This window comes from Dasypus novemcinctus, chromosome 5, assembly GCF_030445035.2.
Source record: "Dasypus novemcinctus isolate mDasNov1 chromosome 5, mDasNov1.1.hap2, whole genome shotgun sequence".
Taxonomy (NCBI): domain Eukaryota; kingdom Metazoa; phylum Chordata; class Mammalia; order Cingulata; family Dasypodidae; genus Dasypus; species Dasypus novemcinctus.
The window spans coordinates 59,115,100-59,142,439 of NC_080677.1; the positions used below are offsets into that span (position 1 = coordinate 59,115,100).

The 27,340-nt window shown below is 35.6% G+C and overlaps 1 protein-coding gene across 2 annotated transcripts in view; it reads left to right on the top strand.

The window, feature by feature from the left end:
• Nucleotides 1–27,340, top strand: part of CALCR (calcitonin receptor) — a 169,323-nt gene that overhangs the window by 101,584 nt on the left and 40,399 nt on the right. The window contains exons 4-8 of one of the 2 annotated variants that reach the window (XM_058296970.1): nt 4,759–4,915; nt 7,702–7,812; nt 11,818–11,862; nt 12,958–13,070; nt 16,137–16,228. In XM_058296970.1, coding sequence (XP_058152953.1) covers nt 4,759–4,915; nt 7,702–7,812; nt 11,818–11,862; nt 12,958–13,070; nt 16,137–16,228 — 518 coding nt within the window. The remainder of the gene's footprint in view (nt 1–4,758; nt 4,916–7,701; nt 7,813–11,817; nt 11,863–12,957; nt 13,071–16,136; nt 16,229–27,340) is intronic. The other variant, XM_004475695.2, reaches the window with a different exon arrangement.

Consider the following 27,340-nt stretch of genomic DNA (forward strand, 5'->3'; position numbering starts at 1 on the left):
ATTCCTGAGGTCATGGCCATTCATATCACATTGCTTCCTCCCAGCCTCCATGATTCATGTGGATAAATCCTCTAGAATGTAAGCTCCATGAGAGCAGGGACCTTGTTCGCCAATATTGTTTACTAATGCATCTCCAGAACTACAACAGTGCCTGGAACATAGGAGACATTCAAAGTACCTGTTGACCTAAAGAACAAGTGATGTTTCAGATGCTAACTCCAGCTGTTGGTGGCAGCTTGGTGGTCGTATGTGTGGTGCCATTTATTTAACCTTTAGAAGTGACATCACATATACGGTGGCTAAACTGCTACATGGGACAACAATGAAAACGTTTTCTTTTGAAGAATCATGTTAGACAGCTTATATGTGAAAATTTGAACACTGATCTTTATTCAATAAAGCAATGTCTAATGCCATTAATGTTACATTTCTATCTGCATGTCAGCATAGAATCATGTATTTATATAAATCTCCAAACTACATTGCATAAAAATATTACTAGAAGTAGAATACTTTTAGTCTTCCCTATTGATTGGTAGCTTATCTAAATGCTACCGATTTTATTTTTCCTCCTTATTGTTGAAAATAATACTGCCACACTAGCAATTTTTACTTGTATATAATCATCAGTCAAAAATTTACTGTGTTTTATGAAATTTGTGTGTGCTTTATTAAGTAGTAGTCATTTCAGTGTGTATGTTATGTTATTTTAGGACAAGTGTTCTTGAATCATTCGGCTACCACTTGGAAAATTTCATCTTCAATGCTTAAACATGAACCAGACTAAGATCAGACTCTGATTATTATGGCTAAGCTAACAACAGAAGCTCCAATTTCTCATTTCTTCAGTGTTGAAACAATCTCTGGTGAGCTAAGTCCCAAGTCATGTTCACTGGAGTTTGTTTCAACACTGTATGAATGATTAAATTTATGCAAGTGTCATCTACGTGAACTATATCTACTCCTATTATATGATTGTATCTCGACTATTACTGATGTTAAAACTGCCTTGAGCCACATAATGCTGTAATTGAAAATGCAAGTGTAAGAGTCTTCCACTTAATGTCCTTACCCACACTATCTGCTCAAGGCTTCCAGTGCAAGAACATTTCTTAATTCGCTCTCTAGCCCATTTAAGAACAGAATTCTGAATGTCATTTTTGGAAAAGGTTCCAGCCAAATCTAAGCAAAATAGTCCATAGTATCTAAGACATTTAACATAAATGATTTATATATGGCATCATATTTCATTTTCTAATTCAATTGGAAGATGGAAAAAATGATCCAGCAATTAAAAATAAAATAAAATATATTAAATGATAATGGGCCACAATAAGAAGAATCTGAAATGGAACCAAACATGAACCAATCACTAATATCTCTATTATGAGGACATCATAATCCTGCTTTGATGGTTACATGATATTTTGTCAAATTTTTACACACACACACACACAAATGTATGCTAAGAAAATACAAACAAAAGCCTTAACATAGAATTTCTTCCAAATAATTGACTTTATAAATCTCACAAATCACTTTCTAATTCCTAATAGAGTATATGACCATTTTATGACTAGTGATTCTTTACACTTAACAGTATCTGGTATTGCGAAAAAATGTAGAGTATTGATCTTTCTTGCTAGACTGTAAGCTCCATGAGAGCAAGATGTATACCTGTTATATTCAGCACTATTGTTCAAGCATCTAGCACAAGAGCACAATGTCCAGCTCATCAAGCTCAATGAATAATTGCTGATTGATTGATTTGAAAACCAGTGGGAAAGAGATCATGTGGCAACAGAATGGTGTTCAGCTACACTGACAAAGATTTTTACATTTTCAGTCATTTTTATGAATTCAGATTTTCTCTTAATTGTCATAAATACAAAAGGCACTAAAACTAGAAGGAATATAAATATATCTAAGAGTAGCATCAACTTTATTCACAAGAGGAGTTATAACAGCAATGTTATAAAAGTTTTAAATATTTGCCCTATTCTCTACATATGCAGGTGGCTTGCTGTCACCTCCAACACAAGTTCAAAATAGAATTTATTTTCTTTCCTCAGTAAGACTTTCATTTTACAACATCTCCCATTTTTCAGTACTGTATTAGTCAGCCAAAGGGGTGCTGATGCAAAATACCAGAAATTGGTTGGTTTTTATAAAGGGTATTTATTTGGGGTAAGAGCTTACAGAAACCAGGCCATAAAGCCTAAGTTACTTCCCTCACCAAAGTCTATTTTCATGTCTGTAAGGGTTCAGGCTTCCTGTGTTCCTCTGCACTCAGCTCCTCTGTTTTCTCCACAGGATCAGCTGTAGACTAGGAGGCTCTCTAGGTTTTGTCTCTCTCCACAAGGTCAGCTGTAAACTTATCAGGCAAACGGCTCTGTCTGTCTCTCTCTCTCCTTGGAACTCCAGCTTCAGCATCCAACTCCAACATCAAAACTCCAACATTAAAAGCCCTCAACTCTGTCCTTTGCCATGCCTTTTATCTGTGAGTCCCCACCCACCACACCCTAATGACATGGCCCAATCAAAGCCCTAATCATAACTCAATCTTGTCCAGGTACAGACCAGATTACAAACATAATCCAGTATCTATTGTTGGAATTCATAACCATATCAAACTGCTACAAGTACACTACCTTTTTTTTCAGTTATATAGCTAAAATATATGGGCTTTTAAAAATCATTCCTGTTCTCCAGTCCTAATATCTATGTATGCCTTCACATGTTTATTATTTGAGAAGGTGTTAAGAGCTGTTTTCTTTTCCCATCACATGATCATCTAGTTCAGGACTTAAACTTCCTAGCTGGTATCCCATTTCTAACCTGCAAATGCCCAATGCCTATCAGATTAATTTTACGGAAACCCTCCTTTCATAACCTTCTCTGATCAAAAAGCTGCAAAGCATCTCTCTTTTACTGCCCTATTTTAATAATATTAGCTAAAATGTATTGAGCCTTTCATGTCACTGGCACTTTGTATTTTTTTGTTTGTTTGTTTATCCTACTAATACCCATTGGGATAAATATTGTTACTCTTCCCATTTTGCAAATGAGGAAACTTAGGCCTATAGAGGTTTTAACTTGTTCCAAGTGACAAAAAAAAAAAAAAGTTTAAACTCTTTTTCTTGACTTTCAGGGTCCTGCATTATCTGACTCTCTTGACCCCATTTCTTACTAGTCCTCAAGTATGCTTTCCTTCAGGCAGGATGCTTTCCTTACTGTGTCTTGCACACATATTTCCTACCTCTACACTTTTATGCATTCCCTTTTCTCCATCCAGATAGCCTTCTCTCTCCTTTCTGCCTATTCAGATACTACATGTACTCAAGGTGCAATTCAAATTCATCCTTGTATCCATAGCCATCCCAGACTATTCATATCCTGTTCTCTCTCTCCAATCTGAATTTTTATTTTATTATGTGGTATAAAGTTTGTCATTCAGTTATATGCTATCTCCTACGTTCAGGAGGCCCACTCTGCACAATGACACACACTAGAAAATAGTAAGCCTCCACTGATGGATAGCCTGGGGTAGAAGGGTAACTTAGTAAGGATGAGTTCTCTTTAGAGCCTGGGGGGGATATAGCCAAGCACACATTACCTCTGCCATCAACACATTTGTGAAAACTTCCTTCATGAAACAATTTAGATGGAATAAGGCCAAATAAGAGTATGCTTCAAAAAGTTTGATAGAGACAGCAAACAGTATTATCAACTGCAGAAGAACAAAAGTCATTGCAGGCTGAAGTTACAGGTCTTCTCAAAGAAAATCTCAAAGCAGAACATGGATATAAAATGCCACAGATTCAAGCATCCCTAAGAATAGCAGTTACGGTCACAAAAGAAACTGAAATCTATATGAACATAAGTGATAAAGGATCTTATGACTTATGGTGATTTTTGCAGACACACACGCATACCTCAATTGGATGAAGAGACCTGGGAAGGTGACTGAGATTAACAAAGACTGTAAAAGCTAATGCCAATCTGTACTAAATGCAAATGGACTGAGAGAAGTATTTAGGATTTACATTGATTTTCAGCAATGAAAATGGATTCTGCTGTATAGGTCATTTCTGATGAAACCAAATTAAAGACATTAAGACCAATTACGTGAGGCAGAATATCTCAGAAGAACAAACATTTTGTTTGTTCTATGGAATAGCTGGGCTAACTTTGTTGCAGAGTGCACAATAAAACTTTCCTTAAAAAAAAACAATAAAAAGCTTATTTATTGTGTTAATATGTTTATTTCTAATGACATGATTCATAATTGTTAAGATTTCCAAAGAAGGCAAAATTGATGTAGTATTAGTAATTTCGAGGAATCAAATTATTTGCTATGTTTGTTTCTTAACTTCACAATTATAAGTATTTTTTAAAATAAAATTATAAAAAATATATAAAATGTTTCAATAATAAGATAAATATTAAAAAGAAAAACTTTACAATTATAATGAAATTAAAACAGTCTTAGATCATAAAGAGGTGTGTGGGTATGTGTGTGTGCCATTCATATTCAATTGTGATGGAAGCTACTGCAAATATAAAATTTGTAGACAGAGTTTATAGATGAAATGCAAATAAACTTTTAATGTAATATGTAAAGCAAAAATATTCTACATTCAGACCATGAATAATTGCTGCTTACAGAAGGATAATCAAATTGTTCTCAAATTTTTGTTGAGAACATGCTCACTCATTCCTTCTCTCTATAAGTAACCAATTTACTTTTTTATACAGCACCCAACCCCAATTCTTCCTGCCCCTCGAAATCACACCTATCCTTCAACAATAGAGCCCGAGCCATTTCTGTACGTTCTAGGACGCAAGAAGATGATAGATGCACAGTACAAATGCTATGACCGAATGGAACAGTTACCACCATACCAAGGAGAAGGTAAAGAGAAGAATGATGTGAATATGTTTCAAATATCATTAAAGACTTACCTTCTTCAGCAGGCAAATGTGTTGACTAATTTTAATTTAGCATGCCAGCAATTTTCACAGCAGTTTTGATACTGTTGTGTGTTTGGGTATTTCATGCAACAGCCATGCCTAGTTTCTTTACTCAAGTTCATCTCACTGCTCTTTGGCTAACACCTGCTCTCATGACAGAGTTGCTGCAGTAACTCGGTATATACACCTCGTGGCAGGAAGGACAGATACAGGCCTAAGTGAGGGAGGGGAATTGGAAAATGACAGGGAGGGAAATTGGAAAACAGAGGGCAAAACATTTGCCTGAATTGGAACCTGTCAAAACCCTGTGTTGTTTGGCATCATCCAGCAGCCATCTTCCCTTCACTCTCATTGGTTGGGAACTTCATGCTATTCCCTCTCCCTTTCCAGAGGAATTAGAAAAAGATAGCTCCTAGGTAGACATTATTTACTTATGGCCCTCCCTAGCAGGGAATATGTGTCTGTTCAAATAGTCTTAGGGATAAGCATATTCAATTACTTATAAAAGACCCAGAGGAAAATAAAAGGGGTTATGTTAGGACAAAACATGGCTATAACCATTTAAATTCTCTTCCCTGTCCCCTGAGATATTTGAAAAGACCCAATAGGATCTTGCACACCCTTATAAATCCTCAGGACAACCCATTTTTCCCTGCTTGGTAAGGGGAAAAGAGTCTAAATATACTCTATCTCTACACTTGATTTGCCTTCAAATAGTCAGTCTTAATTTATAGTTCCTATTTTAGCATTTGCTTTAAATAAAAAATCAAGTCAATTGGAAGACAGATTCTTAAGTCTTCCCTTAGCCAAGAGTATTCCCAGTGTTTGCTAAGAACCTGAAAAGGCATTAGATGCGACTCTGCCTAAAGGGGAAAAAAAACCAAGTTTCTAAAGCTAATGGGGAAATTGAAGCATAGTGCTGTTTTTTTTAATAATTAATTTTTTTTAAAGAAGATTTGGGTTTGGCAGTGCTGGTCTGTGAAGGGTAGTAGGGTGAGAGGGTTGGGTTGGACTATCCATGGGACTGGGGCTGAGGGTGGAGGGAAGGAGCTGATGAACTTTGATGGTACTGATATTTTTAAAGACCAAGTTAGTGTTGTTCCCTTCACTTTATTTTATTTTTTTGGATTTTATTTTATTTTACTGAAGTATATCACCCACACATAAACATACATAAACATAAGTGTATAATTGGGAGGTTGAATGTTTGTGCTCTCAACATTGCTCAAAACTTTTTTTTTTTCTCTTTCAAGAACTGCCTTCAAAACCTGAACTTCATTCTTTTGAATACCTTTCTAAAACAGTGAGAAACCACTTGGAGCCAATGTGAATGAATACAGAAAATGATCAAATTGAGTATTTTTATAGTAGGAAAAAAAATGTGATTCTAGGGTAATAAGACTGCTTTCGTATGTGATTCATTAACTGACTGTAAATGTGTCTACAATAGGAGTTTTAAACAATTGCATCTGCCTTGGATTAAGACATAACTATCAAAAGTAACGTCTTTGAAGGTTAAAAGATAGCAGGATCCATATGCTCCAAAGCCATATACTATTTTTTTTCTTTTCTTTTTATCATCTTTTTAAAAAAATACATAAATTATAACACTCCTTTTATCCAGAGATGGTATCATGTACACTTTGACAAGAGTTCCTGAAAATATTTTAAGGAAACCTTTTTGGTGGAAAGATTCCATACATATGACATGGGTATTTTTTGAGAAAAAAGTGGAGAAGACCCTATAAAAATGTCAATTCCATTAGTAGCAGGGAAAGTAAATGCCTTTATTTTGTTTCTGTTGCTGCAGCTGCTGCTGTGACCTTAATATTTCCATTTCCAAATGAAAAGACCAAAATAAAATATGGCCAACTGTTTAGGCACCTGTTAAATCCTGTTGGGGATTCTACAATTTTTGACAACTTTCGATTTTATCCTAATTGTCTAAACTAACATGGACTCCCAAATAAAACATTTAGTTGTGAGAACCAAACTTCCAAGGACAAATTCCCTGCAGAAAATGCAATTACTTCTTTTCAATTCCTGGACCTTATTGTTAAAAAAAAAAAAAAAAAAAAGAATTTAAAGAAAGGATTGGTAAGATGTGACATGCTGATAAACTTTGAAAAATCTATTCTTTGAAAATGTTCCCATTTTTAAAATGTATTTCAAGATTTTGAAGAATTAATCTGTGTGATGAATTTTTTAAAGTAATACTCTCTTACAGTGTTGCTCCTTATGTTAATAATGGTAGAAAACCTTAACATATCTTACAGGAACTGCAAGACCTCCCAATCTAAATCCAGTTATCTGGTTGGATACTTGAAAGGATAAAGTTTCAGGAAGTAAAACCTGGTCAACATAGCTCAAAACCCATTTAATTAATATCTAACATATACCTCAGATTCATGTTCTCACTTAAAATCAAATTAATGGAGATAAGAGAAAAATGTGCCTCTGCTGACCAATCTTTGGAACTACTTTTTTTAACAAACTCAACTTACAAAGTAGGAACTAGAACCCTACTTGCCAATAAGTTAATTTGGTCACAGGTATGCCAAGGCTATTTGACCCTTTATTTTCAATATAAATGATTTTTGTTAATTTGAAATGTGAGTCATCATGGCTGGACTAAAGAGTTCAGCCACACATAAGATTGTCCTGATCGCAATCTTCTTTTACTGTAAGTCCACATGGCTTCCTATTAACTTCTTTCTAAATGGCCAGGTCCGTATTGCAACCGCACCTGGGATGGATGGATGTGCTGGGATGACACACCAGCTGGGGTGATGACCTATCAGTACTGCCCTGACTACTTTCCCGACTTTGATCCATCAGGTAAGGGTCGTTCTTTCCATTGTACATTTTACTATGAAGCTTTTAGAGTGTCCACATTTCTGAAAATAAAAAGCATAAAAACCTAACCATACTCTCCAGCTTTGAGCATGTTTCAAAGGTTTTTCTTAATTAAAATATTACCCAGATGTACAAATATTGCAAACTGTCCTTATTTTTTAAGTCACACTGCTGGTCAGTTATGCACATTGGTTTAAATTCTAGCTTGTAAAATTAATTTTTCTAAAACTCTATGAATAGTTTTAATCTTTTTTTCAATTCTATTGTCTTGGATTTGATGACTTATGCAAATGTTTGATCCAGAATTTGCATATACTGGGCTTGTATAACATGCACAATGGAAGTTTTGTATAACCTTGAAAATTATATAAAACTGTCAGGTTTTAGGAAAATAAATCAGAAGGTGGTAATTCTAGATACCAAATTTCTGTTCCAATTACAAAATATTAGAAATGTTCAGTAAATAAGACTAATACTGTCATAATGGATGATAATAACAGTCAGCATTGTGCCTACACACCATGGACAGCCAGTAAACCTGTGTTAAGTATATCAATGACACTAAATTCATTTTAGTTATGAAAGTAACATAGGAGTGCTTTCTACTGAATATGAGTTTTTATTTTTCAAAACATTTTCATATGGATTATCTCATTTTATGCTCACACAATTCTTGATACAAAACACAAGTGAAACTACATCTCCTGAGGCCTCGCTAGTCCTTTCTATATAAGTACAATAGTCTTAGAAGAACACTTGAGAAATTGTATTTTATTAGGCATGACGATCTCCATACCAACAAGTGTAGGCTGAAATATTTTTAGAACATCCAAAGGAGGGTATGTTTTTCCTTCAGACCTCAGGCCTGTCACAGTGGTGAGGTTAAAAATTGGCCTGGAATGCTCAGATAGGATAAAGATCTTAATAGTACCAGGTATCAAGTAGAGTGGGAAGCTAAGGAGCTAGAGTTATATATCTTAGGATTTATAGGTATCCACAAAGGATAGAGATCTGGAATCCAAGTTGAGGGGTAGGTGAATGGTAGCAATGCAGATATGGCTTAGGAGAGGCATGTATAAGTTTATGCAACAGGCTCAGTCTGGAGACCAGACAGACACACTGGCATGGGGATTGGGATTGGGTCTGGCCTAGAGTTAAGTGAGTAATTCTCAATTTATCTGAGAAGATGTGGGACTTCTAAAAGTCCTCTGCTTAACCTCATCCCAGAGATTCTGATTAAATTGGTCTGGATTGCAGCCTGGACATCAGGGTTTTTAAAAGTTATTTTTGTGGTTAAATAATCAGCCGAGTTGGGGAAACTGTAGTAAGCAATAAGAAAGGCCAGATAAGAAGGTGACTGCTACCAGGGAGCTCAATCCAGTACACTAAGTAGCACAGGCAGCCAGAGGAGGCAGAGCACAGTATCAGATGAGTCTGATAAAAGCAGTGGACCAGGGTAAGTCCCAAATGGGTGAAAGGCAGTAGCAGTTCAGCTCCAGTGACCTTGGGAACAGAAAAGCTCTGTGCTAAGAAACTAGACAGAAAATCTGTCCCATTAAAATAAATCTGAGATTAAGATAAAAAGGTTTAAGTCTTAGTTCAAAAGGAGGCTCAGATGCTAAAACTAAGTGGGACCAGCTATGGACCCAACATGCAGGACATTGCTGATGACTGATAATTTGTTCCTGAGAGTAGAGCCAGCCTGAGGCTGCAGAAGGTGCTTAGGTAACTCTGGATGTAGGAACTGGCTGGCTGTAGGAACAGGGATCAGGCAACAAAGCCATTCCACCTCAAGCTCCACATTTCTTCTGTCAAGACGTGGTATAACCAAAACTCAGGAATCCCTTCATACTTTACAGTGCTCATCTTCCTCCTTCTTCCTTCAGTGTCCTAAAAGGAGTAGATCCAGGCAGAGAATTAGAACTTCAAATCAGTAGAGGGGAACACCAAGGTGCCAACAAGGAGGGTCTTCTCTGAGTTAGCTGGATTAGACTAGAAATGGCATGTAAAGAGAGGAAGTAATATCTGCTTTATGCTTAAGGGAACATAGCAAATGAAACTTGACTGAGATTTTTCCAGGACCTATTGGATCAGTTTCTGCCACATGCCAGAAAATTAGGAAATGTAAAGGCTTCTTTCTCCTGGGAGAGAGTAGTTCTTTCAGGGCCAACCAGCCCACTTGATTACCCTCACTCGCTATGAATGAAGCAAGAGGTTTCAGCCCATAGACTGAAAGTGAAACTTCAGTTAATGTGGGAGCAGCAGTCCTATAGAAAAATGTAGGCAAGAAAGTCTTTAGGACCCAGGTTAGAGCAGAGAAAAGAGTCTATCCATAAACAATATTTGGAAGATGCTTTTTGTGCTTCCTTCAAGGGTAAGAGCTCATGTGCCCATTTGTCTCTGAGACCAAAGTTCCATCCCAATAGCAGAATGTACTTCATCACAAGGAACACCCCTCCTTCTGCATGCAACATGTTTTGCCATCCATAGCTACATAACCTTGTTAAAACCAAATTACTGATTTATTATTGTTGCTTATTCATTTTGATAAAACAAAAAAACTACTTTCCGACAATATAATAAAGACAGAATGCTGCCATTACAAACCACTTTTTTTAAAATTGCAAGTAAGTTTGGAAAGATCATCATTGTCAAATAGCATTAGCAAAATCATTGATAAATTTTCATCCTCAATTTTTCTATCCTGATTAGTGCTAACTCTTCTTGAAACATAGTTAAAGTCCAATGGTGATTCTTAAATGGGTATTACCCAATGACTGTCTCAGCAAATTCACAGTTCTAAATTTTTCTATTTAACTTTTTAACAGATTTACCCAAAGCAGTAATGATTCTGGTAGAGTGCTTGAAACTATCCTTTGCTTTTTTAAAAAAGTGTGGTTTTTCATCCATTTAAAATAATTTTTGGAGCAGATATACAAGCAAGTCTACAACTAGTGGTTTAAACCTTGTGTTTAGTTTAATAGTTTCTATGTATCATTCATACAATGAAAAATGAATTTCACCAAAACTGTCAAAGGTAACAGCATTTTCATGGTAGCTTTTAGCATATTGACTAACCAAAATTAGTGATGGGCAATTTTTTAAAATATCAGCTCTCAATAATATTTCAGCCAAGTGAGGTATTTTTTTTTAAACATTAGTTTTTTGCTTAGCCCTTAAAACAATGGCATTGTCCTCCTAATATTAATATGTGATCCTAAGGCTTTCATATTCTTTTGCTAAAAAATAGCCAATATGGAAAGGTTATCCATAGGAATGACAGACCTTTGCCTATGCAAAAAGAAAATGCTTCAAAAATATTTTCCCTAAGAAATTATCAAAGATCAAAACGTTGTGAAGATTCCAAAGTACTTGGGTAAAATCTCTTAATACATTCTATTAATCCAGAGTTGCTGTATGATCTCTGAGGCAATAAACTCATTTATAGGTGTACATTTAGAGAACTAGAGAAAACCTGAATAGTCGATTAAATTTGGCAAGTGCAGTCATTTTAATATTTACTTGCTCATTACTTATAATTTATTTAATAGAATATAAGTTTGTCTTCCAATTGCTAAGCTAGTTAGGAGGTTAGATTCTAATATTACCTTGTAGCCAAAAAAAAAAAATTTATTATTCTTTAGGTCATTGGAATAGAGTATAGATAATCTTGAGTATGTATGGAACTTCACTTTCTGAAGTCCCAGTACCTAATTAAAATATTTTGTGCAAGTATTGTAATAGTAAAATGAGGTGTTTTGGTTTGGGTTGGGTTTTGGTGTTTTTAGATCATCCAGCTAAAGTTTAATTCTATTCAAATACTATCTTTGTTGTTTGCTAAAGATATATTGGTTTTGAAACGTGTAGCATATTCAATGTGGGGGAGGATGAATGGAGATAAAAACAAGGTCAATGCTGGTGCTAATCTCTTGACAAATCTGATCTCACCTTTCTGACCACTTTTTGCTTATTCCCCTTCCCCATTAGCCAAACCAGCACTTCTTGGATTCCTATGCCAAATCCAACTCCCAGGTGCCATTTCTATCATCTTATCTTCTCACCTGCACCTGCGCCTTAACACTAAGGGCTCGGCCGTTGCATTTTCCTCTGACTACAGTCTCCAATCCACGAGACCGTGAGGCTTGATACAGAGCTTAATAGCTCTGTGACAACTTTGGATTCAAGTGGACCTGGATTTGATCCCTGGCCTTAGTACTCAATAGCTGTGGAAGGGAAATTTCCTTTATTTCTCTGAGCCTCAGTTTCCTCATATGTATAATGGGAAAACCAATACCCATCTCAAAGTGTCATTATGAATTTTAAAGAAGATAATTCTGCACAGTGTTTAACACAATGCCTGCCCTGCAGCGGAGGTGGAGATCTTTAATATGCTGATCCAGCTGAGTCAGCAAATTACACTAGCGGTCTCCAAAAAGATGAATACCTAAGAGATGTTTAAAGAAGTAAACAGGGAAGGCTAAAGCTATCAATCCCCAATATATTATCTGTGGGATGAAGAGAGATCATTCAATGAAGTCTTTCTGAGAAAGCAGAAATACAACTTCTTGATACATCTCTTAGCTTCCAACTTTTTTGTTCTATTGGATTTAGCCATGTGATATTGCCAATATTTGACCATTTTGGCCCACAAAATCTAAAGTTTCACATAGTCAACCTAATCAAAAGCATTCTGTATTAATGAATGAAGATATAAGCCTTGATTTTCTCACAAAGTTCCCATCTATAATCAGAAGTTTTAATGTCTATTTAAAAATATGAGATACAGTGTAGGTAGCACTTTGGAGTCTGACAGACCTGGGTTTAAATCCTGGCTCACCCACTATGTAGTTCCTTTTCAAACTCCATAACCTCGCTCACTGTCTGTTTCTTTGTTTGTAAAACGCAGATAGTAATGCCTGCTTCACATGACTCTGCTGAGGATAAAATAAGACAATATGTGTTAAAACACCTTGTATAATGCATGATTCATGGTGGTCTCTATTGACTTATATTCAAGTTCTGTAAAAGTGATTCACACTCTGGAATGGCTTTCAAGCTTTAATTTGTTATTTTTCCTTCTTATGATTTTGAAATATTAATGTAATAATTGTTACCTTTCATTCACAGAAAAGGTTACAAAATACTGTGATGAAAAGGGAGTTTGGTTTAAACATCCTGAGAACAATCGAACCTGGTCCAACTATACGATGTGTAATGCTTTCACTCCTGAGAAACTGAAGGTAAGTTCTATTTTGACTTTCAGTTTGGGATGATAATGCCATTATATGTACATGGAAATGAATTCATATCTGTAAAATATCTACTACTAAGAAGTTAACAGATTTTATAGAAGGAGATCAGATGATAACCTATGAGGTCTAGGAATGTTATGAAGTGGCATTAGAGAAAATTACCAGATTTACCTCTTGGTCAGCACTCAGTGTAAATGGGAGTTCCACGAGCATTTGGAATCAGGTAATTTACGACAAGGTAAATAGTATTCACTGAACCCATGATGGGATTTATGTTTTTAAGAAAATTCCAGATTTTCTATTTCCTTTTATGTCAGTTTTGGTGAATTATATTTTTCTAGTAATTTGTCCATTTCATCTAAACTTTCAAATATTGCAATGATGTGATTTATAGCATATTCTTGTTAATATTTTAGTATTTGTAAGATGTGTAGTAATACCCCATTTTAAAATTTGTGTCTTTTCTCTTTTTTCTATTTTTTAAACAGCTCTATTGAAATATCATTTACATACCATAAAGTCACCCATCTAAAGTGTACATTTAAATATTTTTAGTATATTGTAGAGTTGTACAACCATCAGCATAATCCAATTTCAGAACATATTCATCATCCCAAAAAGAAACATTATACCCACTAACTTCCCATTTCCTCCACCCCACTTTCCCATCCCTCCACATCTCACCAATTACTAATCTACTTTCTTGTCTCTATAAATTGTCCATTTTGGAAATTTCATCTAAATCAGATTTTAAAAATAGGTGGTCTTTTGGTACTGGCTTCTTTCACTTAGCATAATTTTTTCAAGTTTCGTCCATCCATGCTGTTGCATGTATCAATACTTTTTATGGCATATCATATTTTACTTATCCATCACTTGATGGACATTTTGGTTGTTTTTTTTTTTTTTTTGGCTATAATGACTAATCGGCTCTTTAAACACATATGCATAAGTTTTTATGTTGACATGTTTTCATTCCTCTTGGGTCTTTTTTTTTCTCGAGCGGCCTTGTTAGGTGGGATTAATATTAACTTTTTTGAAGAATTAGGTTTTGGATTTGTTGTTCCTCTTTATTGTATGTTTAATTTCTCTTTGTCATTACTATTTCCTTCTTTTTATGTTCTTCACATTTAATTTTCTGGGTTTTTTCCCTAGCTTCTTTAGATGAAAGTTTAGATTACTGATTTTCAATGGTCTCATATACATTTTAAACTTCAAACCTCCCACTATTTTCAGCTTCATCTGTATCCAAAAAGTTTTGCTATGTCATTATGAGTTCTTTGATCCAAAGGCCATTTAGAAATGTATTGCTTTATCCCCCAATATGCAAGACTTTTATTACTGTTATCTTGTTTTAATGATTTCTAAATTTTTGTGGTCAGTGAAGATACTCTGTAAGATTTCAATTAATTGAAATGTTTCAAAATTTGCATTATTGACCAGCATATGATTAGTTTATTCTTTGTGCAATTGAAAAAACATTATTCAAATTTAGGTACAACATTTATTATATATGAATTACATAAAAATTTTTATCGTATTTAATTTTCTATAGCTTTGTTGATTCTTTTCTTTCTGTGTGTTCTATCAACTACTGGTAGGTGACAATTTATAAAATTTGAGCCTCTGTTATTAGGAGCACAAAAATTTAGAATTGTATCTTCCTGCCTCAATGTCTGGGCCTGTCTAGTATTTTACATATGAATTAGATTTACCTTGCTTAATGTTTACCTAGTCCATCTTTTTTCATCCTTTTACAGTTAATCCCTCTGTATCCTTGAATTTAATGGTGTGTCTCACAAGCAGCATATAACTGCTTTAAAGATCTTCCAGCTCAACCAAATTATTTTACTGTTAAGGTAACTGAAGTCTAGAGAAGTGAAATGACAGACTTACAAAGGTCATACAGAATAGTAATGGTAAACTCCAAGTAAAAACTAGATCTGCTGATTCCAGTCTTAAGTTCCTTCCACCACATAAAGCATTTTCTATTGCCAACTAATAATCCTACAATATTTAACAGTTATTCAGGAAATCCAAGTGATTAAGAATGCTCTTCAAATAAAGCAAAAATGCCATCACTATTTTTCATTTTATTTCTTCAATTAATTACATTTTAAGAATTGTACAAATGCAATGAGATTTCTTCCTTCTGAAATTAGAACTACAATACAATATGCAAATTATGCTAGGAAAGAAGATCAGCAAGTGAAAACAAAATTCCCAGTTCCAACAGATTCAAGTGTATTTCAATTACCACTAATGAAATTAACTATATAATATTAATTGCAAGAGCTATTGTCAAAATTGTGAGAAAGAGAGAGAGGTGGAATCGATATCTCTCTTTTCTGCGTAGTAAATCATATTAATATCATGTGAAAAAAGGAATGTGATGAATAAAGAAACAGTGCTGTGATATTATGCTTTTTATAAAGAAAAACATACTTCTAAGTCAACTCACATAATACTAAAAGAGAAGTAAAGGATAATCATGTTTGTGGGGAAAGACTTAACAAATGACTGTCAAAGAGGAAGATTTCAGCTTCTTTGGGCTGCTGAATGCTATTGATACCACTTTAAACCTAAGCTAACAAAAGTACAGAAACCTTCCCACCGTAGTCCTTGCTACTTATTTACATTCATACTGCTTGGAGTTGGGAGCCTTTGGAAAATAGATTATTGTTCTGCCAATTCTGTGGGCTAGACATATCCACTGTCTATAATAATACCCCGTAAGTTAAAACCTGCCCATATCACATACAGGGCTAGGGATTATAATTTGTAATGCCTTTAAACCTCCTTCTGATATAAATATTTTTGAATGAGATTTAATTCAGCACTTTATTCTTTGAAAATGGGTCCATTTATTCCCATAAATTCATATTAGGAAAGATAAAAAATAATTTAATTCTCTGGATTCTTTGGGTTATTTTAGTAGAATTTTCAACAAAGGAAACCATTTGTTGATATACATGATTTTTAAGAATAGAAATATTTTCCCTTGCTGTAATTACTTATTTATCTATTTGTTTTTGTAACTTTTTTTTCTTCCAGAATGCATATGTTCTGTACTATTTGGCGATTGTGGGCCATTCTTTGTCGATTTTTACCTTAGTGATTTCCCTGGGGATTTTCTTATTTTTCAGGTAAGTACACTTACAGTATCTGCTTTTTTATTTTCTTCTTTAAGCTACTGGAATAAATGGTAAATTCTTCAGGCATGTAATAGGGTGAGTGTTTTTCAGATCACAAGAGACATGCAAGAGATATTAGGATGTCATGAAGTAGCAAGAAAAATGAAATGAGCTCAAATATGCTTTTCAACTTTATATTTGAGAACAGGATAGAGACATAACATTTGCAAAGGTTATAATGCTTTCTTCCCAAAATGAGACAGTACGGTGTAAATGGCTAATATTCCATTAAATATTGAAGATCCTCCTCTTTCCTTTAAGTCTACTTTGATATATGGATATGCATGACCATAAGTTCAAATGCCCCTGGACTAATTATGACCTGTATTATAAGTGGATTTGGCCAGAGGAAAGTTATTGCTGGTGAGGCCATGTCAATGGTTAATCTCCTGGCTCCCAAGGTAAGGAAGAAAAGTCTTGACTGAATCTTCCTTCTTGCCTTGGCTCAGTCAACCAGGATTAAAGGGAATATCTGAAAGAATATGGCCTATTGTCAAGTATCAATGCTTTGCTCCAGCAAACAGAGCACTGTTAACTATGATGATCTTCTAAGACACTATGAGGAGCAAAATTCCAATTAGGGTTTCTGTTGTGAGGCTGTGTCTCTTCACTTGATTTCATTAACTATGACAAAATGATTAACTTGGTATAGCTAGCCGATTCCACAATAATAGAATTAGAAATATTGATTCGATATTTTTCAAAAATGACTTGAAAATCTATGTGGAAACATAATATATGATTGTATTAAGATGTCTTAAACCTTTATATCTTTATATCAAAGATATAAAGCACTACATTACCCTTTCATGAGAATCCTAACTTCCACACTAGCATGGAATCTCTTGATTTACACTTTTCTACTGTTGTTCCCCTATAAGTGGTATATTCTATATTTTGTTTTGGAGACTTGGGTTGGCTAGGAAAAATCTTCGTACTCTGTTCTCCATTGTGTGGATGGGTCAGGAGCTAAGTATGGATGCCATACACAATGCGGAAACTCCCATGATATACTTCCATCAGCAGAGGGCTTTTATTTTGTTCACACAGAAGACCTCTTTATCAAAGCTTCCTAAAGTCATTACACTAAATTTAAGTAATAGTCAACATGTTCTAGAGCCAATGTAGATGCAATAATCTATGGAAATGATCTGACAGTTACCATCTGGTTGGATTCCTTAACTAAAATTTCAGAATGGTGAGATTTTGGAGACTTGTTGGCAAAAAATATATAAAAAGGAATTAAAAAGTACATCAGTGCATGAGTTTCTGTGAAACCTAGTTCAAATGGCATTTTCCCTTTAAGCTTTGTAAGTACACAAATTATGCCAGAAAGCAAAATATGAGTAAGTACACAAGGAGAAAGTTGGATATTTTAAAGAACTTGCCATCTTTAGATGAATGTGACATAGGAGTTTTTCATATAATCATGAATTTGTATATGAGTTTTTCATATAACCATGAATTTGCATCATAGCAAACAGTGAAAATGAGGTACTGAAGGAAGCAGCTGTGGCTCAATCTGTTGGGCTCCCGTTTACCATATGGGAGGCCCTGGGATTGTGTTCCAGGCCTCCCTGTGAAGGCAGGCTCACCTGAATGCTGCATAGAGCCACTGGCCTGGGCACCGCAGAGTGCCACCCGGCCTGCAAGTGCCATGGAGAGCTGACTTAGCAAGGTGACACAACAAAAAGGGAGACAAGCAAAAGAAACGCAGAAGAGTGTTCAGTGAATGGACACAGAGAGCAGACAGCAAACAAGCTGCAAAAGGCGGGGGGGGGGGTGGTTAGTAAATTAAATAAATAAATAAATAAATAAGGTAGTGATAACATAGCACTAAACTGGTTTTCTGAAGTGTATTCACAAACATAGATTCAAAGTAATCTGCATGGGGAGACATTATAGATCCACAGCAGTTCAGTAAATGTGTTAAAAGCTGAAGTAAAATGAGATAGAAATGAGATAATAAATGCAAATTTCCTGGATTTGTATCTAACACATAATAAGTGACATGTAGGTGTTTAATATCATTAATACTGTTATTATCATAATCATTATTATTAGTAGTTATAGTAATAATGTTGGTTTTATATAAGTGATAAAGAAAATCTCCTTCAAAGCTCCAAACAACAAATAATCTTCCATACTTAAAATATTTGATAGGTAGGCAAATATATAGCAATTAATATATTGAATAATAGAATCTTGATTTGACTTTTTGTCAAAATATTACTGTATTAGTCAGCCAAAGGGGTGCTGATGCAAAATACCAGAAATTGGTTGGTTTTTATAAAGGGTATTTTTTTGGGGTAGGAGCTTACAGATACCAGGCTATAAAGCCTAAGTTACTTCCCTCTCCAAAATCTGTTTTCATGTGTTGGAGTAAGATGGCTGCCGACGTCTGCAAGGGTTCAGGCTTCCTGGGTTCCTCCCTTCCTGGAGCTTGTTTCTCTTTCCTCTATATGCTTACTTCCTAGGGCTCTAGCTTAAGGCTTCAGCATCAAACTCCAACATCAAAACTCCAATATCAAAAAACCCTAACTCTGTCCTTTGCCATGCCTTTTATCTGTGAGTCCCCACCCACCAAAGGATGGGGACTAAACGCCCTATTGGCACAAGAGGTTTACATAATTACTTAATCAAGTAAACCTATGAATTCAATATAATATAGTATGCCCAGAGGAAAAGATCAGTTTACAAACATAATATAATATTTCTCTTTGGTATTCATCAATAATATTAAACTGCTACATTCCACCCTCTGAATTCCAAAAAGACATTACAATATTTTTTTAAAAAACTTACATCAGTTACAATGCAAGTACTAAATCATATCACAATCAATTTAAAGAAATACAGTTTGTCTTGGGGCAAAGTCTTGTCTGCTATAGACCTCTGAAACTTAAAAAACAATTCATCTACTTCCAATACACAAATAGACAAAGGATAAACATTTTCATGACAATAAGGAGAAATTGGGAGGGAAACATGAGTCATGGTTTCTCTACAGTTCAGTAGACCTGCAGGGAATCCTCTCTTAGATTTCAAAGTCTGGGAGTCATTCTTAAGAAGATGGTTTCTTCTCCTTGGGACCATAGGGACCCATCCTCTCCACTGGCTTGCCCAACACCCATCTTGATTCCATCCTCATCAAGCATCTGGATGTCAACCAAGCTCCAGACCTCTCCCTCCAAAAGTGTTGGGGTGTTTGCCACACCTTACCCAATCTTTGGGTTAGAGTCTTAACCCCCTTAGTACAGTGATGTGAAGACAACATTCCCCTAACCTTTGGCATACAGGCTCAACCCTCTCAGAGCAAAAAGTTGACCACCTAGCCTTTCCTAACCTTTGGGGGACAGGTCCACCCCTCTCAGACCTGTGGGGTGCTGATGTTAACCACTGTAATCCTTGGGGAATATGCTCCATCCTCTCTGTACCCTGGGGTAGTAAAACTCTCCTGGAACATCAGACAGAAACATCCAGCCTTTTCTACTGCTGGGGCAAACTCATCCTCTCTGTACACATGGGTGGGTTCCTCTCTTGGCCCAAGGTGATGTCTTAATTCCAGATCTCAGCTTCCATGATTTTCCTCTTAAAGCTCTTTCTCCTTCAATCTCTCCTTTTCATGTTCTTTTTATTCCAGGCTAACAGTGGTTTTGTTCATACAGCTCTCTCAAAAACCTTGTTGGTTTAGCATGCAGGAAGCTGGGGTCCAAGCCATCAGACAGTAAGACTTTCCACAAGTCTTTCCTAGATAACTGCATCTTCAATCTTACAAGTTCCAAGTTTAGTTAATTCCTCCAATGGGGCTCTTTCATCTGGGAGCTTGATTTTCAGAGGATTGGAATTTCCAGACTCAGTTTCTGTTTTCTTTGTGCCTGACAATTCAGTCTTCAGCATATCTCTCTTGTCTAGCATTTTGCTATAAACTACAAGCAGAAGCCAAGCCACATTCTCCGGGTTTACTTTGGAAATTTCTTCAGCTAACTTCCCAGGCTCACCATTTTCAAATTTTGTCTTCCATAAAACACCAGGAGTTCATCTTGCTAAGTTCTCTGAAACTTTAAAACATGAACTGCTTTTCCTTCAGTTTCCAATAATAGTTTCATCATTTACTTCTAAGGCATCATAGAAAGTCTCTTTAGCATCCATATTGCTATCAACAGTCTCTTCAAAGCAATCTGGGCCTTTTCCATCAAGCATCTCACAATTCCTCTAAAAAATATCCCTTACCTATTTATAAAACCATTCCAGCATTTTGGTAATTGCAAAAGCACTTCACCACTCCTCGGTACCAAATTCTCTGTTAGTCAGCCAAAGAGGTGTTGATACAAAATACCAAAAATTGGTTGGTTTTTATAAAGGGTATTTATTTGGGGTAGGAACCTACAGATACCAGGCTATAAATCCTAAGTTACTTCCCTCACCAAAGTCTATTTTCACATGTTGGCGCAAGACGGCTGCCAACATCTGCAAGGGTTCAGGCTTCCTGGATTCCTCCCTTCCTGGGGTTTACTTCCCCTTCCTCTGTGTGCTTACTTCCTGGGGCCCAGCTTAAGGCTTCAACATCATACCCCAACATCAAAACTCCAACATCAGAAAAGCCCTAACTCTGTCCTTTGCCATGCCTTTTATTTGTGAGTCCCACCCTTTGGTGGGTGGGGACTCAATGCCCTACTGGCACAAGAGGTTTACATAATTACTTAATCAAGTAAACCTCTAAATCCAATATAATGTAATATGCCCAGAGGAAAAGATCAGTTTACAAACATAATCCAATATTTCTTGTTGGAATTCATCAGTAATATCAAATTGCTACAATTACCATGGCCATACTAAAGAAAATTAAACTGGGGAGGGCGACAGGGATCACCTGTAAACAACCCCTAGCACAACTCATTATTTTTCCTTGCTACCCCTTTAATCTTTGTCCATATCATGGTCAAGATTCTTATATCAACCAAGCAATGTAACTGAACAGCAATTTGTTGCTAACTGAAAAGCAAATTATGACAGAAACAATGAGCTACTTCCATAAATGTTTACCAGGAGAAAAACTGATAAACAAAGCAACAAGACATGACGGATTAATTACTAGAATTAGATTAAGAATATTTTCAATTATAATGATAAGAACACAGCCAAGTAAACACATATCATGATTAATCTTGGAATGCCAGTTCATTTTTCAACTGTGCTTCAATGTGGTGAATAAATATATCATCGTGACTCTTGAACAACTTTGATTTTTAAAATCTGTCACTAAAAATCTATTCATTATAATTTTATAATAGAATTATAAGAAACCTGAAAGAAAAAAGTCCCCAAATTTGTAATCATGCAATTAATAATTGCATTTATGATTTTAAAGGTAAAACATCTCAAGGGGAACTACTTAGTTCTTTACTTCTCCAGCCACTTAAATAAGTGATGAGGTGTGAAAGCCAAATAGTAAAGAAAATAAGAATTCCTTTTAATGCTCATTTCTATATTAAGTCACTGATGATGAGTGTTTATAATGCAGCACAAGACAAAGTAAATATTACTCAACTCCAGTTAGTCCCAAAGCTGAATGATTCTGGCCAAACCCTTGAAAGAACGTAGGGACGGTTTCTCTAGGAAGTACCTGATTTTGTCCTACTGTCTCTCAATTCCAAGAACCCCAAGCAGTAACTTGAATCTAGGAAAAGAAGCAAGTCTTATTGATTTATAAGCTGAATATAATTATGGGAATATATAAACCCTAATAGCTGTTCTGGAGAGTAGAACAAGCAAAGACAGGGTATGAAAATACACATGCTAAATACTTAAACCTAAAAGACGGCAGGTCTGATTTTTATACTTCTTCTCAATCATGTCCTAAATCTACCCAAATTAAAAATATTAAGAACATCTGTTTCCTTCAAATTAAAGTATGCTCCTGAATTCTCAAACTGGTTTTTTCAATTTGTATTTTTTAAATACTCAAGTGATTGTGAAAAAAAAATTCTGTTATGTCACTGGATTTTTGTTTTAATTAGCACTATCTTCCCACATTCCATACTCCACTTTCTCCTTAAAATCTTTACTACCTATGGCAACTGAAGGTTTTATGATTTATGCCCTTAAATGACAGCATGAATGAAACCTGAGAAAAAAAGAAACACTCCCTTGCTAATTCTGTATTCCCAGAGTTGAGTAATTTGGCAAAATCCAAACAGCTGATTTGTAAAACTTTCATGAACCCAAAATGAAATGTTAGATGAAGTTACATGCAACTCTACTGCTGAAAGCCGATGCTCTATTCATAGTCACCCCATTGAAATCTCACTGTAAAGACCTCAGAACTCCTAAAATGTGCCTGATAGGGTCAATAAAAAGGAATAGCTCTGCAGGTGTCTTCCTCAAACTCACAGGCTAAAGAGACCTGCAAAGGAATTCAAAGTTGTGGAATATAACAGGAGATGTGGAATGGTTAGTCCTTTGCTAAAAAATCCTGGAATTTTACTCAGAATGATATCATTAAAGCAGATTTTTAATTGTAATATGATTTTATCTTTAGTATGCAGGCAGGGCTATGTAACCCTGAAACAAGAATCATCCTCCCTCTGCTATTGGAAAACAAATGTAGAAATATATAAAAAGTCATCATTATTTTAAAGGAACATTGATCTTATATGCCGTCTTCAACCTAGAGAAAAAAGTTTCAGTGATTTAAATCATAGCAAAGGTAATACTAAGGATTTTAATTATACCAAAGTGGCAGAATTAAAATTTCATTCAGGATGATATACAAGTTACTTCTGGTTCACTGGTTAACATTGCTTTAGAACAATATTTGGAACATTTCCAGGAAAAAATAGGAGCAATAATATGTAAAGAGAGGTTGAAAAGAAACATCAAATTAGCCAGCAGGTCCTCTCATATAGATGCCTGTAGCAAATATCAATACAGAAATTGAGATGAAGATGTTCTTGGCAAGGCTGGCTTGAGAAAGTTACATAGGTGAACATTCATTTGGGCTTGGTTCCTGAATATGTTAAGCAAGTTCGCAATAAATTCACTTGAGTTTATCAATTTGCATTTCTATGGAATAATCCTAAATACTTAAACATCTTATTGTATTCTCTCAAGAAAGGCACAATAATAGAACACTCACCAGCATCCATTTTGATTGACGGGTACCCATGCCTTACTGATTGTTAAATATTTTGAATATTAATTACTCTTTCCTAAAAGTAGATATATATGTTGGAAGACAGGGAGTAGATCAAAAGCCACAATGGCCACATTTGCAAAAGACTGTACCAAAAGTTTTGATATTTTTTAAAGATTTATTGCTTTTTTAAAATTTCTTCCCCCCCCCCCACGAGTTGTCTACTCTCTGTGTCCATTTGCTACATGTTCCTCTGTGTTCGCTTGCATTCTCGTCACTGGCACCAGGAATTTGTGTCTCTTTTTGTTGCGTCATCTTGCTGCATCAGCTCTCCATGTGTGCGGTGCCACTCCTGGGCAGGCTGCACTGTTTTCACATGGGGCGGATCTTCTTACGGGGCACACTCCTTGTGTGGGGGATCCTCTACACAGGGGACACTCCTGCGTGGCATGGCACTCCTTGCACACATCAGCACTGTGCATGGGCCAGCTCACCACACAGATCAGGAGACCCTGGGTTTGAACCCTGGACCTCCCATGTGGTAGGCAGATGCTCCATCACTTGAGCCAAATCCGCTTCCCTGTACCAAAAGTTTTGACGTTGGGTCATGAACTAATGAATTCAGAAATTTCAAAATATAGGAGAAAAGAAAATCAGGTGGAAGATAGCAGAGTGATGGTTAAAGGTTAGGGTTTGTTAGATGGATTAGGTAAGAGACAGTCAAGCAAGAGTTGAAATATTAATAAAATCCCTTTTGGAGACAGTATTGGTAATCATGTAAGTTTAAGAAAAAAAAAAGGAAGAATGAAAGAACACTGATTCTTCTATCATCGTACTCAGTATTCCCCATTATTCCATGTCATATCTACAGATTGGATGGGCGGATGACTCTTTCTCCTTATCTTCTATATGATCTGCATTTTACATCTCTAGCTGCTTTCCTATTCCCCCAGGGAAATCAATGGCACCAAAGATAGCTTCCTTTCTCCCAAACTGCCCCTGACATGACAGGGCACAAAATATAACTGTTGGTCATTCCTGGAGATGACATCTGTTTCAGGGAATAGAATAGTAGTAACAGGAAAAGAATTATTATTGAAAGGGAATTCTTGGACAATAAGGATTTTACTGCTTAACACAAAGGCATAAAGTGCCTTGTCACATAGGAAAGGTGAAAATATATTGTGTTAAACATTTTCCTATGAGCTTTAATGCAATCCATTCCACATAATTTCCTCTCCTTCCCTCCCTCACCATGTCCATTATGAATAAGGCAAAGATATTTATGTAAAGGAAAATAAAAAGTGACACTGGAAGATATAACTTAGGCTTGTACCAATCACAGCAATGATTACAAATGCATATGTTTCCCATGCACCAGCAAATTCATAGCAACTTTCACTTGTTTCATTATTTGCTACTATCCATTTTTATCCTGAATAGGACTAAAATTACTCTGCCTTGTAAAGGAGCAAATACTGTTGTTCCTCATGCTATGATTTCAAACTTATTTATGTAATCTACAAAGCTCATTGCAAATATTAAATGCTGTCTTGCACAACCACAAGTTCAAAAAATGTGCACACATGCATACACACCTAGGGTACTGATAAATTGAAACAAACTCTTTAATATGAAAGAATTACACCAGGTAAAACTGCAACTTTGAAAATGTTTGGCTTTAATCTGAGATTCACACTCAAGTAAATAATTATCTCATCCTTACAAATGAATGGTCCTTTGGTTAGACTAAGGCAGAAGTATGTTATGTTGTTTTATCCTCACACTATCAGAGAATCTAATAGGAATCATTCAAAGATTAATGTTCTGTCCATCTAAATGTTTATTTTTTTATTAGCAGGAAATAGTATAGTTAACATTAGTTTTGTACTATTTCTTTTTTTTTTTAAGATTTATTTATTTATTCCACCCCTCCCCCCATCCCAGTTGTCTGTTCTCTGTGTCTATCTGCTGTGTGTTCTTCTTTGTCAGCTTCTGTTGTTGTCAGCGGCACGGGAATCTGTGTTTCTTTTTGTTGCGTCATCTTGCTGCATCAGCTCTCCTTGTGTGCGGTGCCATTCTTGGGCAGGCTGCACTTTCTTTCGCGCTGGGCGGCTCTCCTTCTGGGGTGCACTCCTTGCATGTGGGGCTCCCCTACGCAGGGGACACCCCTGCATGGCACAGTACTCCTTGTGCACATCAGCACTGTGCATAGGCCAGCTCCACACAGGTCAAGGAGGCCCAGGGTTTGAACTACAGACCTCCCATGTGGTAGACGGACGCCCTAACCACTGGGCCAAGTCAGCTTCCCTGTGCTATTTCTACTTAAGATATTTCAGATCTGAAAGGAAGCTGTTATTATTTCTTTCATGTCCACTGAAGTGACAGAGACTCAAGTGGAAGCAATGAAAGACATAAGTTCTTATATCAAATTAATCCATTCTCCTTCAGAGAAATTATTATAATAGCAGTAAATAAATAATTACATAATATGTAAGACCCATTAAGGCAGAAAATGTCTATTCTGTCCACTGATATATCCTTGGCGTCTACCTGGGGGCCTGCATTATTGTGAATAATGATAATATTTTTTGGATTATTAAATGAATTTTGGTCAGTTTAAAGTACATTTAACCCACTTTAAAAAGCTGAGTGTAAATGTCATAAAGTAAGTAAGATACAATTTTTAAGACTCAGTGAGCAGAAGTTATATTGGAACCTTCAAGAAACAGAAATTCCTGTTATGTATTAGTTATATTATTTTATAGGCTAGCAGTTTATCTAAACTTTCCACCATTATTTTCTCATTGTGTACATCTTACAGTTTTTGTATACATCTTTCAACTAATGTCAAATGATAGGATAATATCCAATATTAGTTAGCTAATTTCCGATGAAATAATTTTGCAAATGTTCAGTATAATACTACATATAAGGTCTGAAATTAAATAGAATTTAATGTAGTCCTCTGATGTACTAGAAAACTGATTAACGGTCACATTTCCCAGAAGAAAATGTGTCTTATATATTATTTTTCATTCAACAAATGAAAAGTAAGCCCTACTGCATGCCAGACACTATTCTTAGTGCACAAAACAAATTATTTTAGCATTTCTATTCTAATGGGAGGTGAGGAGAAAGTAACAGGCCATAAAGTAAGCAGGCCAGAGAGTAAGCTAGAGGTAGAGGAAGTGGAATTTTATTTGTGGTAGTTTGGTTTACGCTGGAGAATGAACCGTAGCCACTGGTTCTCTGTACACAAGCTAATGTTGTACATCAGCTGATTATTGAACTCTATCCTATAAAAACAAAAACAAACAAAACAGAACAGGCATGAGAATAACAGTGCTGTATTATAGATTCATTAATAACATCATACTCCTTAATTCTGGATAATGTAAATTTTCATTAGGCTAAGCCAAATTGAATCCAATAATGAAGCTATTATTTGCCTCCCAGTGAGAATTCTAAATTCTATTATGATTATACAGAGGGTGGTACATCACAGATTCAACAGTGTTAACTGTACGGTTGCAATATGCATGTTTTGCAGTATAAATGGGTATGAAGCTTGGTATTATCAAATTTTTTCTCCTTAAACTCCTAAAGTTGCAAGTTACCTTTAGTGCCATTATAAAAACAATTAGGTTCAGGTTATTTAATATGTTCTCTACTGCTAAATAAAATAGCAAATGGTAGTATATGGATGTGAAAGTGCTTCTTTAAAACTCATCGTTACCATATCCTGCCTCCTAGAGATAAAGTTCTGCATTCTACTGTGCTCAACAAGTTGAGAATTTTTAAACATTATTTATTAACTTTTTACTAATACTTGTGTTCCTTGGAAACTTTGAAAAATGTACCTGGAATAATCAATATATGCTCTAACAGATGCCCTCATTACTTAGCATTTAAAGTTACTTTTTAAT